The 19,092-nt window shown below is 44.3% G+C and overlaps 1 protein-coding gene across 5 annotated transcripts in view; it reads left to right on the forward strand.

Annotated features, from left to right (window-relative positions):
* The window catches only part of LOC108571422 (tensin-1), a 116,711-nt gene that overhangs the window by 14,832 nt on the left and 82,787 nt on the right, over window positions 1-19,092 (forward strand). For 3 of the 5 annotated variants that reach the window (XM_017933452.1, XM_017933455.1, XM_017933458.1), the window contains exons 1-3: window positions 8,412-8,478; window positions 12,145-12,636; window positions 17,844-18,026. In XM_017933452.1, coding sequence (XP_017788941.1) covers window positions 12,589-12,636; window positions 17,844-18,026 — 231 coding nt within the window. In that variant the 5' untranslated portion in view covers window positions 8,412-8,478; window positions 12,145-12,588. Of the gene's footprint in view, window positions 1-8,180; window positions 8,203-8,411; window positions 8,479-12,144; window positions 12,637-17,843; window positions 18,027-19,092 lie in introns of those variants that run through there. The other 2 variants (XM_017933453.1, XM_017933454.1) reach the window with 2 other exon arrangements.

Here is a 19,092-nt window from a genome sequence, read left to right on the forward strand (position 1 = left end):
GAGCCGAGGAGATCCGCTGATGTAACGATAGAGAAGAAACGCGGCGTAGCTCGTTTCCTGAGAGTTGGTCGCGTTCTTAATGGCGGGGAGGCCGAGGAACGTGTGTGACAAAAACGTAACACGCGGCCGTACTTTTTCAAAGAACCGCGCGACTCTGGCGAGCTCAGATTGGTCCACACGGCCACGTCCTCGTGGTGATCCCGACGACCTTGAGGCCGTGGCTACCATAACATCGGCGAACAACCTCACCTGGCCTCACCTCTCATCCCTCCGCTCTTCTTCTTGTCAGGTCTCTTCTAGATCGGTCTTAGGTGCCGTTCACAACGAGATTCTCCGCTTCTGACGCTCTCTTCCAGCTGCTCGCGTTGTGCTTATCTCTTCGAAGCGGAGTTTAGCAACGTTACTTAATTTTTCTTTCAGTTATACATTGTGTTCGCGAAGCTTCGTGAAATTTGCAGAATGAAACGTGTGGGAATGAGATGACAAAAAATGGTAAATCTGCCCAAATGATTAACAACGAGTTAAGAAAGAAATTGTAGCTTCACTTTGTCACTAGAACAATAATTTATTCTTGCTCTAAAGTTGCTAAGTGCCTGCTGATTTATAGTCGAAAATTTACGTCTCAGGTGTTTGCTACGCGTCGAGTCTTGTACCTGTGCCAAACTACTTTACCTAACAAATTTCATCCCTCGTTATTTACGAACAGAAGGATTACCTCGTATTAACAGGAATATAATCACGCGTTTAAATAAATTATTGTACATCTGGAAATTGTACGACAGGAAAAAGCAACTGTATCCACAAGATACATGTGTGATTGATAGGCAAACATCGAAGCTCCTCTCGAGAAGCTTCTTTAACCGGAGCGAGGTAAAACATTCGCGAGCAAATTGAAACGCCTGGCACAAAGGAGCAGTCGTTCGTTTCATAAAGAACAGCATGCTCGAACGTTTAATCGCGTCTCGGGAGTTTAACTGATCGATCGTGACAAACCAGACAGGAGAAGCCCTTCATCGAAGAGTGGCCTCCTCTTTCTCTCGCGTTCAAGACGACCGCCACCGCCACTCGACCGATCCGACTTCGACTCGAGTGCAATCGAACTGTTTTTCTTTTCTCTTTCCTGCAACGACGACCGCATGCAGACCGCGGTAGACTTGCGTTCCGAGGTGGTAGAAAAAAGATGAGAGAAAAATATGTACCGAAGAACGACGAGCAAGCAGAGTGGTGTACCATGGAACGAACACGTTGTATATGGACAGGATCGAAAGGGAGTAAAATAAAGAGGAGCAGACACGATCCGTAGCCAGAGCAATCGAGTCCCTCATCGAGAAGTGGGTTAACGCGTAAAACGTCCAAGATGCGGTCGAAGAAAGTCGTAACTCAAAGGTGATCCGGCCTCTCGTTATTATTCATGACCAGAAGAATTGGGTCAGGGAGGCCTCTCTCGATCGATTACGTTCGATCTGTTCTCGAATGGTGAATTTCGTGGGATCGTCCTCATCCTTAAGAGAAAAAAAACGCCACACTACTTTGTGCAAGCTGAAACATTCCCATGGGAAACGCGAAGAAGTGTTCTTTTTGTTTTCACGTTACACTATTTGCTTAGACTAGGGAGTGTATATATATATGTGGGTCAGTAAGGCGGATCAACATCGACTTTGTGAACTCCCTTATCGATCGACACGCGTTATCGTGAGTAAACATGGAAAGGCTTCGTAGTACTACCGGGAAGATAAGGGACCGCCTACCATGCGAACGACGATGGGATCCATTCATTCTTTATTCGATTCAGTAACGACGAAGACAACGTATCCCGTAATTAGCTCAACGAGTAGAGGGGCTTTGACCGGCGATTAAACGATCGACCGGCAGCTTTATCGTGGCTGCTAAGGTCCACCGGATATTGTTGCTCGTTTCGTCGTCGGGGAGTGATACTGTTCTGCCGGCTGGATCGATCCGAACTGGCTTAGAAGAGCTTCGGGTGAAAGATTAAAAGAGGTTTGATGGCGTTGTAGGAAATCTCTTGTGTAACACGTTTTAGAGGGATAAGTGGGAAATTTGGCGGTGATGGAAATTGGAAATTGCACGGTCGAGGGAGGTAGAATCTTGAGCTTCGGAAAATTGGGAAATTAGGAAATTTTAAAAAATGATAAATTGATAGGTAGGTTCGATCTCAGGAAAATGTTATTATTGAAAATTTCACGATCGAGGTAAGTAAAATCTTGAGTTCCGGAAAATTGAGGAATGATAAATTGATAGATAGATTCGATCTCAGGAAATTGTCATACAACTTGCTTGAAAAATGAGTGAAAACTGTGGTCCACGGTGCTAAAGATTTTTACCTTAAATCAGCAATTACCTTTTCTCTCGGACGAGAATGAAATTTCACGTTAAATCGTGAATTATCTTTTCTCACGGATGAGAATGAAAAAGCTGGTAATCGAGAGAAAGGGAAACGCGTTCGAATTTCCCTCTCGGACAGATATAACACGTTTATCGTGTTAGTTTAGAGGTACAATGGCCTCGCGAGCCATGGGATTCGCTCGAACAAATAATCTTTAGCTCCGAGAGCTATTCTCAATCGACTGTGGGCCGCTTCAGGATCGGGCCGGCTGTTCACCTCGTCGCCACGAAGGTCGAAAGAATGGTAAACGAAAAAGATTACTGGCTCGTCTAGTGTCCGCAACACGGTGAGCTCTTGAAGCTTTGGTACTTGAGCACTCTGCCGATCAACCAGTCGGCCCAGCCACCCACTTTAGCCTGCCTGCCACCCACGTGGGCGTGTGTATGAGCAAGGCATACACTGTTCTCCGATGTTTGCATTCCTTCTCCTCGGTTCCTGTCATTCCAGCCTGTTAGTGGCAGTACGAAAAACGAGCAACGTCTGACAACCACGTCCTGCTTCCACTTAGAGCTGAATTGCTGAAATAGCGAAAAATCTCTCGACAGAAAGAAATAACGTTGATTCTACTCACTTTTTCTTCTTCCTTCAAGTATATCTCGTCGATTAATATTAATTTCACTCTTTTTGTTTTCTCAAGTATGTTTAACATTTTCCAATGAATTTACTTTCCTTCAGGTATACTTCATCGATTGATATTAATTTCACTCTTTTTTGTTTGACACTTTCGAATGAATTCTTTTGTTTCTTTTCATGGATATTATATCTGACGTTGTATTTCATTGTCGACGTAGAGCGCAACAGCACCATTGGTGGCACTAAAATCCAAGTCGCAATAACATGCACACGCGTGCAAACACCGACTGTCGGCCGGCCGCGCGTTGTCGCGATAACGTTCATGGAAAAGCTGCTGCTCGACTTTACGATGAGCGATAGCAGCGTAACATGCGTCCCGACCACGAGCGAATGTAGTTCACTCAATGTGAGCTTCTATTCCAAGCTAATCGTTTAGAAAGCCAAGAGAAGTGTCTTTTATTGCATCGGTAATCGTAATCCTTTCCACGTTTCCAACGAATCTCCTGGGAACGTCGGGCGTTCCGAGCACCCATGGGTGCATTTAATAAATTCTGTAGCTCTATAATCTTCGAAACTTTCGCACCATCTTTAACTCTCTCTTGCTTCACCAAATTCCCATAGAATCTTTATTAAATCTTGCACTACTACTCCCACCTCATCTTCACCAACTTGCCTCGAAATCTACAGCACCCATGGGTGCACCCATTAATATCCCCCACGAAAGTCATTTAAATACCATTTAAAATATCTCCCGAATCATCTTCAACTTTTACTCCACTATCACCGCTACTACAACTTCCACATCTTCGTCAAATCCCCCGAGAATCTACAGCACCCATGGGTGCCTCCAATCATTTCCCCCACCACTTTCCATTCTCGCAAAATCCAAACAACGTTGTACCATTTGAAATCTCGCCTGAGTCACGTTCGACTTCCCAACTCAGCGATGTTTCACCAATGAGGAACGATAAGCAATCAGTTTCACCGACTTTGATTAACCACCGGAACAAGCAGCGACGAATTCCAACGGGCGCAGAGAGAAAGAAAGAAAGAAACGAATAGCATTCCGTGAACCCATCCGATCGGCATGCAATTATGCGGGAGAGACAGGTCGGCGTACAATGTCTCATAACTCAGGAAGGGAGGTGACTTCCTTATGACTCCATTGTGCCGCGTCCTTGCGACGATGAAACGTTCTCCGGTGGTCGATGCGAGTTCCCGCTCGCGAGGAAGGATGGCCTCGATGATGTGTGTCTTACCCTTCGGGACCGATCCCTCCACCTAGCGGTGTTTACACGTGTCGGCACAGCCAGAAAGGAACTCGTTCTCCTCGTGCAAACGACTGTGCATTACCGGGCCTGGGTATCACGGGTTACACGCGCGTGGGACGCTCGAGGGGAGCCTTTTTTCCGCTTCGTGCGCGCCGGAATATCCTGTACGTGGTCGGGACACGTGGGTGTCGTGCCCACCTTATTCTTCCGCGGTGTTTGCACACTCGCGTGTTCCACTCTCGGCGTCTTTTGCCTGATGAATTTCTTTGCGCGGTCGAGCCGCTGTTGCTGGGAAATTTTCCGGATTTCTGGGTAACACGTTTGCGCTGAAATACGGGGGACACGATTTCTTTTTTTAAATTCGTCGAGTTTCTTTTAGGATTGCAATTGTTTAATTTTACAATAGTTTCACCTGTGCTGAAAGTTTCTTTGGTCATTCGACGGTACTTGTTCTTTCGTTGAAGCGCAGGATGGATGTTAACGAAGGAAACGCGAAACAAGTCGTAACGCCAATTGACGTCGTCCGCATATATTTAAGCGAGCGAAACCACCAAATGGCGTCATCCGCAGGGAATGTGTTAACACGGTTGAACTGTGGTGCTTTGACATTTTTTTTTTTTTAAGTAAAATTTGTTACGGTTGAATATGGAGATTTTTTACATTTGAAAATTGCAAGGGCAGAGTAAAATTGATACCAAAAAATGAACGGTAATTCGAACAGAAACTTTTCGAGGTACGATAAAACGACGAGGAATACGAAAGGAGAAATGTTTGAAAAATATGTATCTTTTTTGTCGTTTGAATTATTTGCATTTGCGGTATCGTGCACAAAAAGATAATAAGCTTGACTAATCAGTTGCGAAAGACGTGTAAGTACGCCTTCAGGAAATTGCTGCATGCATACGAAATGCGTTCGGTAAATTCAGATCGGTGTGTGTAATAGGTATATACTTTTTACGAAACATACAATTTTGTATACATACCGATTGAGAATTTTCAACAGGTGATTTTATCGCGGATAATTAGACGAAGGATTGTGTACTTCAATCGGAGAATAAATTACGAGCGAATGATTCACGAGGTATTAAAACAATGCACGTTGTATTTCGTAACATTGATAATCAAAAGAGTGGCGAGCTTTAAATAACTGCAGGAATGTTTGTCACCGACCGAAATGTTTAATATTCGCACGTGCATAGTGCGGTTGATCGATCCCCCCCATCCTCTGACGCGGTAAACTCGCGTTGATCTTGATTACTCGGTTATTGGTGTTATCGCAATTTCCGTTCCACCGAAGGCCGATTGTTGAAGCGTCCGCCAAGACGCTAATAACGCATTACGTTCTCTTTCATTGGCAGCGATGGAAGCAAAGTTACCCAAGAACCGGTTGTTACATCAATCTGGATTGACAGAGCATTCGAAACGATACGGAACACCGATGCATTCCAAATTTCGATTAAACGTACGTTCGGTTAAAGAATAATTTGGATAATCGGTCCGATGATCGATACGTCGAGTGTCACACGAAGTGTGTTGACTTCCTCGTTTCTTAGGGCGTTCACATTTCAGCGATACTTTCCTCATCTGAGGACAGAAGTCCTCTCGTTTCAGTCGGATGATTACTGTAGATAGTCAAATTGTGACAGTGAAATTTCAATTCTCGAATATCCATAGATGAACTTTACATTCGAAAATTGTGACAGAGAAGTTTCAATTGTTAACTGTCCATAAATGAAGTTTTCATTCAGAAATTGTGACAGTGAAATTTCAATTGTTGAGTGAGTATCCTTAGATGAAGTTTCCATTCAAAAATTGTGACAGTGAAATTTCAGTTGTTGAGTGAGTATCCTTAGATGAAGTTTCCATTGAAAAATTGTGACAGTGAAATTTCAATTCTCGAATATCCATAGATGAACTTTACATTCGAAAATTGCAGAAAATGCAATCTCTCGTTTCAGTCGGATGATTACTGTAGATAGTCAAATTGTGACAGTGAAATTTCAATTGTTGAGTGTCCATGAAGCAAGTTTTTATTCACAAATTTTGGCAGTGAAATTTCAACTGTCGATGATCCGTAGATGAAGTTTTCATTTAAAAATTGTGACAGTGAAATTTCAATTCTCGAATATCCATAGATGAACTTTACATTCGAAAATTGTGACAGAGAAGTTTCAATTGTTAACTGTCCATAAATGAAGTTTTCATTCAAAAATTGTGACTGTGAAATTTCAATTGTTGAGTGAGTATCCTTAGATGAAGTTTCCATTCAAAAATTGTGACAGTGAAATTTCAATTGTTGAGTGAGTATCCTTAGATGAAGTTTCCATTGAAAAATTGTGACAGTGAAATTTCAATTCTCGAGTATTCATTCAAAAATTGATCGCTCGAATGTTGAAAAATTCCACCGTTCAACGTTGAACGTTCATCTTCGAACGCTTCATTCTCTCAACTTGTTGGTCCTCCCTCGTATCCAGGGTAAAAAACGAACGAGTCCTGAACCGGAGCAATTCCTCGTCCACGAGTTCATAATTCCTGCCTCGAAGCACAAGGTCCGATTGGTTACGCAAGCCCGGCAGGCGTTCGGTCCGCATCGTTGCGACTGCAGGGACTCCTGCTGCAGTTTATAGTCCCGTCCCCACTCTGAGCGCTCTCCTCGAGGTTGCAGCACTCCAGTCTCTTCCTCAGTGTCCGCGACGTGAACCGCCACGACAATATTTGCGGGAATTGCGAAGATAACTGCAGCGATAAAGAGGATCACGGGTCTCCGTCGTTGGTAACCACAGCGGCGCGTTTCGACGTCGTGGCTCATCTCGAAGATCCACCGTAGGAAGATGAATAATATTCCCACTCGAGGGTATTGAAATTCTGTAATAGAGAAATTTCCAGTGATTTACGACGAAGAAGTTCGAGATTCCCGAGCATTTTGATAGAGCTGCGGATGATTTACCGAGAGGACATTTGTAATACTTTACGAGGCACTTAAACAAGTGTTAAACATCCAAACTAGCTAATACAGAAATCAACTCAGATACAGAAAATTCGCAAGAAGAAAATTTCAAAAAATTCACTAAAAGACATCTTTTATGATTCACAAGAATCTCTACGAAAACGGTTCCTCAAGAGACACACAGCCTCCCTCACAGTACGATACAATCTCCACCAAAAGAATTCGTAACAATTCTCTTTCACAAACATCAAGTTCACCCAGTGAGTTCAGTTGAACTCGACACGGTGTTTCCAAGGGGAAAACGTTGAAACGCAAGAAAGTCGAGAAGGAGGAAGAGGGCTCGCGGCGATCTGCATTCACAACGAAGTGATCCACGACAAAGAGGTCGTTCGAGCGAGGAGGGCCGCGTGTACCAGGGGAACGGCACATGCGACACACGGTCTAGCTTCGTGTTCCGCGCGATCTCCGCGCGGCCAGCCAGTTGCGGTACGCGCATACGTGTAAGCGCACGTTCGTCGCGTTGAGTGGCCTCTCTCGAAACCGGGAACATTTGCCAATATTTCCACATACTGAAATCATTCCTTGTCGTTCCATCGTGAGTCACAAAAACGTGTGAACAATGTTCTCCACAGTTGACAATGATCACGACAAGAGTGCCCGTTGATCGTCAGACAGGAAAGTTAGACGGTGACTGTGCACGATTAACCTGTGTCAGTGGAATTGGCTACGTTTGATTGAATTACGCTTGTTCGGTGTCCCCGCGACGACACTCGAGCCTACTGTGCGTTCTCTTTTACTAGTGGGAGCAGCGTTTCTGCGCTAATTAAATTGCGTTCGAAAGGAAGTGGAGGTATTAAAATCGAAGTCCTTGCAAAGGACGATTTCGATTCGATTAGATCGATCCGCGTGTCGAATAGGAGGAACGGAATCGCGACTTCCACTCGTAAAAGTTTTATTGTCACTCGAGAGGAGGAACGCACGGTCTGTAAGGAGGGATAAAAGTGGAGGTATCTACGAGATCGTCGGATCTATCTCTCTCTGGGAGCGATGGATAAATATTTACGAGGAATATCGTTGACTCGCGAGAGTGCAAGCGAGCTCTGAGGTTGGATCGTGCGCGCCACCGTCCAATGCTTGCCAGTCTTACTACGTGGATACGTGTGAGAGCACGTATCGCGCGGTTCCGTCCTCGGGTTCGTGAGAAACCGCGCGGATTCGCGTGTTTTCGCGTGCCAGCGGGAAATTAAACGACACGTCGATTACTCATCGTTCCAACGACCAAGGTGTTTCGTGGAATTTATCGTCGATTCTTTCGCGGAGATTCACTCTGACGAAGTTAGTCTTCCTTTCTTTCGTTTTCTTCGCGAAGAAAAGATTGGAAATTATTTTTCTCTTTTCTAAACACATATCTCGTGACGTTGCGTGAAAACGTTTTTGTCACTTCTTGCAGATATTAAACGGGTAGCATAATGTAATCTGTCAGACGGTAGAATGGTGATTACGTCGACTAATCTCGCTTCAACCTCCTCCTCCTCTTCTTCGCCTTCTTCGTTTTCCATCGTCAAGTACTTCAATCTTCGTGTAAACCAGTTGACTTGCAGATCCACGCTGATTAAGCGTTTCTTTCGCAATTTATTGGACGAACCACCGGCAGCTTGCGTATTCTCCAGTTGCTGTTTCTTTGCTTTTTCATTGCAGCGACACCCTGTGTACGTCGTCACGGTCGTGACACTGAGGACGCGCGCGAATTGTCGATGATTGCCGGACACGCGTGGGCGGTAATCTCGAAATTACGGCTAAATCGAACGCGTCGCAGACACTGTACCAGACGTTGGTTCGTTCCAAGCGGTGTCAGATTTTCAAACGTTCCAAGAGAGATACAGAGACGAGAGTAGAAGTATTTAGAAGACGGTCAAAGTGGACGAAGAAGAAGTGAGCCAAGAAGTTTTAATTAGGACAAACTTTGAGCGCCGGTAGATTGTCCCGAATTCGGCGAACATTCTGAGGGAAGAAACTTCGATAGCAGAGACAAAGCAGAAAATTAAATTCAACAACGGGAGAATTCAAGAGCTGCGCGGATTTTCGTCACGACGAAAAAAGAAAAATGAAATTTCTACAATTTTCAGTTGCGAGGTAGCTTCTCGTGTCTGAGGTAGCTTCCACGGCGAATGTTTATTCTCCTCACAGCGTGTGCAGATGTTTGCCACGTTACGAAACTCTCGATTGTTCCGCCGTCGATTTCGTAACGGATCGACGACGCGGAATAAAAGTTGGCTGGTGCTGCTGGTGGCTCGTTAAAAAGGCCGCGATATTGTTTTATCGGCGAGTATGGCTGCGCCACGGTGGCACGATAACACCGTGAGAAACGCTGTGACACACGTACATATGTACGGTACCTCACAGGTGTGCGAAGCCACGAAGCGCGTTTCACGGAAAGTCAGCTAGGCGTTGATCAGTCGCGAGTTGGAAGTTAGAGAATCCTCTGGTAACCTGAATTTCTTGCAGCCCTGGTGGAAGGGGGAACAAAGCAGCTGTCTTCGTGAACAAACGGCGTCCAACGGTTAAATTAGAGCCGTACACGAGATCTCGCGAGCTTTTGCCGCCGGTTTAATCTCGATCTGAGCCGAGCGAGAGGTCGTTTATCCTCCCTCGAGCTATGCGGCCGAGAGATGTCCGGCTTCGTTCTCACGTGGATCCTCCTTCTCTCCCCCCCCTTGTATTCCGCGGTTTAGAACGTGCACACGCGGCCGCTAGAGGACGAGGCGAGGAATGCTTGTCTGTGGATATTATGGGTTCACTTTCAACCCTTCTTCCCTTGGAACCGTGAATTTCGAGAGAAATTCTCTGTCTCTCGCAGAGAAGCCTGACGGTGAAACTGGATACGAGAAAATTCGAGGCGGAGGATGGAGAATCCTACGGTCGAGAAATTTGTTTCTTTGAAAAACCGTGATTGGTGACTAGTTGGCGAATTTTTTTATTCGTCTCTCAGTGAAATTTTGAAGTTACTCTGTGTCATAATTTACGACTCTTATCACTTTGATTTTCTGGAATGGTGTGGTATCGGAAAATTTCCTCATTTGTCTACTGAGAAATTAATTCTTCCCGCTATAGATCATCTAGCTACCTAAACATTTCACGATGAAAGGAATACTTCTGTGAGACTCCTAACAAAAAAAAAGAAAGAGTAAAATAGCTACTAAAGAGTTGACCGCAAATTGCCTTCATAAATACAAGTTGCACAAAGTAAAGCTACAAGCAGAATGCCATTGCCAGGACGAAACTCCTTCCGCGGCGCCATAATATCGAAGTGTCTGACCAGGCCTGGTAGTTTCCCCTCGAAGTACGATTCGCCGAGCAATGAGAAATTCCACGAATTCCATCGCGGATTTCTTTCGTTCCAACGTGTGCGGCTGAACCTTTGAACCTTTTATTCGCCCGTGCTTACGTACAGATTATCGCTGAATTTACTCGACAGATTAACGACGCTGACAAAAAGAAGAGAGAGAGAGAGAAGAGTATCGATAAGAATCTCGCCAAGGTAGGAATCGGTCAGCGCAAAAGTCGTGAGAACCACGATCACACCGATTTCTCCGGTGTCACTGAGAAACCATACACGTTTTACACGCCCGCCACCGGTATCAATGGCTAGCCGATCGAAATCCAGTACCGGTCTGAAATACGAAACGCCACCGACGGAAGTACCGGTCTAAGGGGAAGAGAGAAGAGAAGGAGAAAAAAGAGGTGCAGGAAGGAGAGCTGGTAATTTCGCGTGGGTGTTGGTACCAGTTACGTTCGAAGGCTGACAGGGTCTCCATACGATCGAACGCCTGGAATTCCCAGTCGAGGGATCGATCCAATTTAATTAAACTCTCGCTCGAATTCCCGAACACCTTTTCGTCTCTCTGCTTCGACCACAATCGACGTCATGTTCCAACAACGCGTGTAATTCCTCGCCAAGTCTCGTCTCTTCGATTTCTTTTCGTTCGAGGAGAAATTCTGATATGATTGGCGAAGGAATTCAGGAATACACGAATGATTTCTTTTCCTTGGAAGAATGATAATTGAGATACTTAAAAGAACGAGCAGCAGATAAAGAGAAATGTATTAAGTTGATGGAAGATGGGAACGACCGACTCAAAGTTCAAGCTTTTCAAATTTCACGACTTAATGCTCACGACTGACTTCCGTCGAATCTCGTGGCCCCCTCGCACATAATTCGAAGGCCAGTAGGCCTGACGACTCATCCCTTAAAGACGTCACGTCGCTAAAAATAATTTTTCCTGGGGATCAATGAGTCTACTCGCATTTTCTCCATCTTTCCATAGCCCCCCCCCCCCCCTTCTTCCTTATCGATTCTACACTATTTCGCCGTCGATTCAGGATTCTTTTTACAGAAACACTTTTCGCTGTGATTAGAAATCTTAGCTCCGGACTCAGGTCACTTTATTCTCTTTCTTTTCACGCAAAAAGAACGCATACTTCAATTACCACGAAAAAATTTCCCCGATAATCAAGAGCGAAGGAAAACAAAGGAAAGGTGTCGGAAGTTTCCCACAGAGAGAGAGGCAACACGCGAACCGATGTTCATCGGAGAACTCGCGAATCATCGAGTAACCCCTTGAACACAGCGCGCACTCCAGCCGAGCGAATTTATGCTTCGTCAGAGTGTTTTCATCGCGAGAGACCGTGGCGGGTAGAAAAAGCGGCCGCGAAAGAGGACACGCCGCGAATCGATATCGCTTTCGGGAAAGGACCTGCTGGCCTATCTGCGCGAAGTCACGCGAATTTAGGGCGTGGAATCGCGGACGAGGGAAAAGTTACGATGCAGTAGTACTACTGCACTACTGGCGAGCCTCCGATATAAACTCGGCAAGGCCGAGTTCTAATTCGACGTAGTTCGTGTTTCACCGGTTATTATGATTGGTCGCATCCGTCGATTTCATTTGCAGAATTCGTCCCGACAGCTTCGTTCCGAATGTAACCTAGAATTCCGCCGATACTCTCCGTTTAGTTGTCGAGTGTGAAAGAAAAACGAAGAAGAGAACAGAGGAGAATTAAAGGTGACGTGTGTGAGACCACCACCAGTTGGCAGAACGATGTCGACTCGAACGAAAAACGCAGACCGATCGTGCGATACGGGCATTAGCTTGCGACCTTCTGTCGCAGTTTGTGCGTCGCGTCATCGACTATTTGTGTGTCTAAAAAGACGTAGCAGATTCTGAGAGCGCGACGAGGGAGAAAGAGAGAGAGAGAGAGAGAGGAGAAAAGAAAGAGGAAGAGACGGAAGAGGAGAAACGCCATTCGCGAGTGTGTTTGTCTCGGCTCGAGAGATCGAGCAGACTGAATAATTCGGTCGACTTCTGAGCGAGTTCGATGCGAGGAATGCCCGCGGGATGAAGGCAAAGCTGTCACGAAAAGAATTGGACGATCTCTTCAGCGAGGTAAACGTTCCTAGGGAATTGTTACGATTTTTTTTCTCTCTTCCACGATTTCTTCTTTTTTTTTCTTCTATCTAGAAGAAGAAGGAGAAGAAGGTCCCTTTAGAGAGTAGAGCGGAGATAATTGAAAATTGCAGAGCTTACGTGCAAATTGAAAAAGGAAAATAGGTCGTGAGCTTTAAGCAAGCTAAAGACTTGAATTTATTCGTAATATAAATTGCAGCTTTTATGCGTTGGATTAATAGAATTGGAACCCCTGTAAGCCGCGTAATGCCACGTTAAGTGAAATAACTCATGTTTTCGTAGAGCCCCGGCTAGAAACGTCGGTTTAATTAACCTCTTAATAGTTTAGTGACGACGCGAGGATAGAGTGTACTCTGTATCCTAGAATACACTATTAAACGGCTAGTTACTATACGAGAAAGATGATAAAAAGTAGTAAAATAAATTCTTCAAATTTCTCATTTTTCGTACACCGTTGAAAAGTTGAGTTTCCAATTTCACTGTAAAAGAATTGCAAGTTCAATTATCGGAGTACTATCGCACAACGTTTGTGACGAGAGATAAGGGCTTAACACTCGAAGCAATTACTCCAAATACGATGGAACGATTAAGTTTCGAGGTTGATAGAATAAACTCGTACTTGATCCGCAATTTTCCAGATAGAGAACAACGATCCATCGCGGAGGGACACGTACACGCTTTAAAACCGAAGGAAGTATAACAGAAACCGTAAACCTATATAACTCGAGCCACTATATCATACACCCGAGGTCATTTGGTTTTTGCAGCTCGGCCATTAAGCCACGCTGCCGGCTTGCTACGTCATCGAAAGAATGCAAATTGATGTTTCAGCCGGGGAACAAGGCCGAGCGTTTTCGATAAATAATTTCCTTACATTCGTACCGTTTACAACGTTCTAAAGGCTGTTTTCCCAAAGGGGACCTGGTAAGAAGCGCCTAGGCTACAAGCTGCAGGATCATTTATCAATTTCAGCTTAAACGTCCCGTAATTACGTTCTATCCAATGAAACGCGTCGCTTGGGTAGTCCTCTCTCTCTCTCTCTCTCTCTCTCCATAAGCGATATTTTCCTATCAGGATCTTGTATCTATCTTTTTCGAGCGACACTCCCGGCTAATTGACTCGATATCTTCGGCACCGTTCTCTAATCTCTCTCGGTCAATTAATAATAATCGGGCACAATGTGTAACGTAAACTCGAAGGTGGTGATAAATCGATTAACCGTGATACTGATTTCCCTTAAAATTAATTAGGTAACCGGATAGTATCTGTCTCTTGTATCTCGGCAACGTGTCAACCATTCTCGGAAGAAAAGAAAGAGATAAAGAAAAAAAAAGAAACAAGAGAAAAATGATCATTCCACATTCTCACTCTTGTCCCTGTCCCTCTTTCGCGCTGCTAAAGCTACTCTCTAGCTTCGGTTTTCTTTTATCGACGTCGATGTCTGACCATTCAGATCACACTCTGAGATCAACCGTTATCTATCACGTAATTCCTGTTCGCGCAACACGACCACAAGGACGTACAGTACTTACGTATTATACACGGCGGAGAGAACACGACTCACGGAGTGACTTACGGGCAACACGGAAATTGATTGGACCGCATTGACGCCTGTATGCAAGCTACAAACGAGAAGCCCTATTCGTTCGTTCCTTTTTCCAAACGTTTTATCCGACGCCACGTCCGATCTCTGTTGTTGCCGGTTAAACGACGTCTACTTGCACCGGCATGGGATTAGAGACAATTAATTTTTTACCATCTCTACGTCGCGATATACGCTCGACGTACTCTCGGTGGCCGGAGCGTAGCTTTGACTAAGAGTGACTCGGCTGACTTGTTCCGTTTGATAAAAGTCGAACGAACGTGTAAAGGTACAATGGGGAACGTGTCTATCCTCTGTGTCGTTTTCTCTCTTCCAACGACACCGATCGAACCGATAAACGTAACGCGCCGGTTGTTTGCGAAGTGTCCCGTTGAAATAATTCTCGCGCGATCTTTGACAACGTTATCAACGAACCCGTGGTGACACCGTTAAATCGCGATTGCTCCTTTTGGCTGTGTTCCAACTGACGTGAAATCTTGCTCGATGCATTCTGTTGACCTATCGAAGATAATACACGTGTCCGTTATCAGAGGACGATCTAAAGTGTCTCTTTAATTATCGTCTGTTTGTTCCGCGGTTTCTATCGACGCTTATCGGAGACATGCAGTCTAAGATGCGACCCGTTCTTTCACGTCGTTTACGTAATTACACGTGTTTCCATCGGCTGTTACTTCCTTGTCGCTTAATTAAAACCACGCCTTTATTTACACGACGGGGCAATCGTGGCCGGTGTAAACGCGCTGTGTACCGTATATTCTGGTAAGCGACCCCCGCGATCCACGGGATCGATACCGGACACACGGTTCAAACCTATCTGTCGATCTCGATCGTGCTGGATCACCTCGTGGCACGGTACGGTGTGTACCGCGGGACCACGGAACCTCGATCCTCGGTTATCCGTTACCCTCTAATTCGTACGTTTGTCTGCGCACGTTTCGCCGTATTACCTCCAAGAAGATAAACGTAACGCGTTCGCGGAACATTGTCGAGCCGCACGGGCTGAGGAACGATTGATTCTGTGTGCGATCGAGCTGGAGAGCGTGTGATCTATCTGGAGGATTGTAGAAATTTGTTTACTTATTTTTGTGCAAAATAATGTATACTGAAATCAGGTGAAATGCTGATAGTTAGAGACAAAAAGAAAAGTAAAGTACAGGAATAGGGAAATTTTCAGAATTCTATCGTAAGAATTAGCGATGCTGCTAAGTTCTTTGATGGATTCTCCGAATTGAGAGGTGATCGTGGGCTAATATCGTGAACGACAGGTGTTTTATGAATGAAAATTTCTCCATCTACGTTTGAACCTTTAAGAAATTCGAAGTTCGATTCTGGATCATTGGAATTGACCGCTTGCGCTTTCACTCCCGGAAGATTTACAGCCTAGCCTAACCTTGAAGGCTTCAAACCCGGAATTTATCTCCTCTTGAAAAGCGAGGATCTCGAGCTGATCTCGAAATGCAACGGAAAGAAAGATTGATCGCCTGGAGAGCTCGGTGAAACGAACGTGGCATGTTTTCGAATGCAAAAACATGCGTGAAGATTGGATTTTTAAACGAGTCCCGCAGTCGTTGAATTAATGAAGCGCGTGCATGGAAATTCGTGTCTGCAAATCAACAGGGGCAGAAAAGAAACGCGCGTGGAACGAAAAGTGTATTTTATCCAACGGATAAAAATCCACCGGAGCGAACGTTTATTCCCGGTACGCTTAAAAAAGAAAAAGAAAAAAGGAAACACCCATACGTGAAAAACATCGCGTTTCACGTCTCTCTGATAACGTTTCGTTGCCTATCTGGAAATTCATTCGACGCTAACGTGTACGAACTTAATTAAGGAAACAGGATAAAAAGCACCGGTTTATACGATCCTGGAGGGGGAGAAAAAAAAAACAGAAACATTCTGCATAAAGTCATAAAGAGAACTGAATTATACGTACAGGGTGTTTTAAGTTAATCCAGCGAAGACAAAAATAAAGAGAAACAAAGCGACCGCGATTTCTTTCGTCTCTCGACCACGCGCAATTCCACGGGCAATTAGGCGCCGCGTGATGCCAGAAATGGCGGTGCGCATTGTGCTCGTAATTTTAAAGGTAAACGCAGCCTCGCTGCCTCGGGAATTATCCTCGTTCGTCGTGGAATTCATTTCGATACGCCTCGAAAAAATGAAGGCCCCTTTTCCCTCATATGGTAAAAGTCTCTTAATTCGATGGAACCGTTTAGACGTAAAATAGAAACAATCGTTTCTCGGTCGCCGTGCGACCGAGGCACAAAACAGCCACTATAACTCCACTTATGCGCCTTCCATTATACCACTATGCTAATCGTTATTATGGCAGGTTGTTGCGTAACTGCAATTACCGTACCGCGAGAAGCAACGTTCTCCATTTGGACTCGTTGCACACGCGATCTATTGTACTTTTCGCTGTTTTAAGTTCTACAAACCTGCGTGCAAGGTGTCACGCGTCCTTTCTTCGTGTTTCTTTAAAGAAACGAAATAGGTGGAACGAGTAATTTTCTTTTTTTTTTTAAACGTCGTTCGAGGTTAGAAGAGGTAGAAGAAGATAGGTGGCGAGTAATTCTCTCGAGTGGACACGAGCTCTGTATTCGACGAATACGCGTTTCGAAAGCAGTTTTTCAGTGGACCGTGCAGAGACCGATCGTTTACGATACAATTGTTCGGAGGCAAATATCCGCGACTAATCGAAGTGTGTCATCCTGCGATTTATGATGTACAATGCTGTGCGTAAGCGGATCGCGCGCGGTCTGATTCTTCAAGGATTCGTCGTCGATGACGATTTTAGTGCCTCTTGATTACCGGTGTATTTTTCTTTCTATTGTACCTTCGGTAAATGTTTCGCTTCTATTAGATAGTAGGAGTTTTATATCGAAATTTAGATCTTTGAATTTTACGAGATGCAGAAGCTTGTCAATTTCTTCCCACTTTTTTCATAGGGGTTGTACCATTGCTGCGAAGCTTCTTTGGGTTTTCGTTCAAATAATTTTCGTTAACGTTTTCTGGTTCATATTTCATACTTGACACTAGGTTTACGGACATTTCTTGCATACCTGCACTATCGGCCATTCACCGAGCTTGCAATTTACCCAAAAATTTCCAGAAAAAAGTCAGCGACTTTGAGAATTTTTTATCATTCGAATCAATTGATGTGAGATAAATTGATAAATGTAGAATTGAGATAAACTTCAGATCTGTAAAAAATTAGCAGCAGATTTAATATTGATGAAAAGTGGGGGGTGATTCGAAACTTTTGGCCGGTGGTGCACCTCTACGGACACAACGAAACAGCATATTTTCTTTGAAAAGCAACTCGTTTTATTTGAACACAACGTATTACACACTATCAGCTTTTAAACGAAACTACGTGGTATTATAAATTTGTATAAAATTTACAATAAGCATAAGTGGTAGGGGAGATACCTAAACGGTTTCTGTAATTTTCCTAGTGAAATTCGAGATGCGTGAAAATGACGCGTCCCGTGAACCTAGTGTTAAGGATAATTCTAACACACGAAGTGCAATTTTGTCGAAAATCGTGGTTAAACTTTCTCGATCTGATTTCGGTGTTCAGGGTGCTAGATTCCGGGATACCTCGCAGCAAATCCACAAGCAATGGCAGGCAGATCCGGCACGAGCGTTTCCAACAGTTGGCACCGTCACCACCGGCTCAGTCTCTCCCACGTCGGGCGAAATTTCAACCCCGAATTCGACGCCCAGTCCGAGCCCTAGTCCCACCAACAGTCAACAAGTCTCGGTAAGTACCTCTGACCCTGTTATCGATTACCTCTTGCCCGTCAAACCGTTTCAAAGGCCACTAAATTTGATGCATGAATGAACGTGACCGAGATCGACGATTCAGAAAATACCGGTGTAACTTGCCGATGGTCAGTTAGAGTTTCCCGAAGCGGCAGTAGCGATAACGCATAGATACTTTTTCCATATGATTCACGACGAATTATATTTTATTCACGCATACTATTTTCAGTAATTTTGTTTTACGATATTACTCGATAATCAATTTCACAAATTTCAGCAATTTCTGTAACGATCTTAAAGATCTATTCAATTTCAGTTAATTAGGTTAGCAGTGTGTTAAAATTTAGAGAGTTTGACGGTCTGTTAGAAATATTTATTAAAAATGTACGGACTCTGGTAAAATGTTCTGTACTCTTTCTGACGATTAAGTACGAATTTTGAAAGGGTGTAGGAATGAAATTTTCAAGTTACACGGTAAAAAAGAAAGTGGAGGTGTATGCAAAGATTGTAGGAAGCAATCGGGTACAATGTTTCGAGCGATTCGATGAAAAAAAAAACGTTGTAACAGTGTTCGAGACGGTAAAAATCCTCGTTCCACCTCGGAACCAATAAGGTTTTATCTGCCCTATACACGAAACGACGAAATCTCGATATATATACACCCCTTCCGGGCGTAAATCTCGGGGATAGCTACGGGACGTGGATATAGGAACAGCGAATATCTTCTGAAACTCTCTGGGGATGTATCAACCGGCAGCCGGGATTCTCCCATACATGTGGGCCAGGGGTGTTGAGTTAGCACTTTCGTGTATTGTACTGGGTGTATCGTGAATCGGCCTTCAGTAACCACTTTTCCACATAATACGCAGAAATCTATAGAATTTCGAAGATCGTAAAATCCCTCAACAATACCGTGATTTCCTCTTTATTTCTCCGAATTTAATTCCTTCGTTGCTGCTGAATGAAAAATGTATCGTGAGGATTTTTAATATTAGTCTTTCTCAGATTTTTATTCTCCACTTTGCACAGAAATCTGCACAGATCGTCGAACTTAAAAATTGAAA

This window comes from Habropoda laboriosa, unplaced genomic scaffold, assembly GCF_001263275.1.
Source record: "Habropoda laboriosa isolate 0110345459 unplaced genomic scaffold, ASM126327v1 scaffold57, whole genome shotgun sequence".
Taxonomy (NCBI): Eukaryota; Metazoa; Arthropoda; class Insecta; order Hymenoptera; family Apidae; genus Habropoda; species Habropoda laboriosa.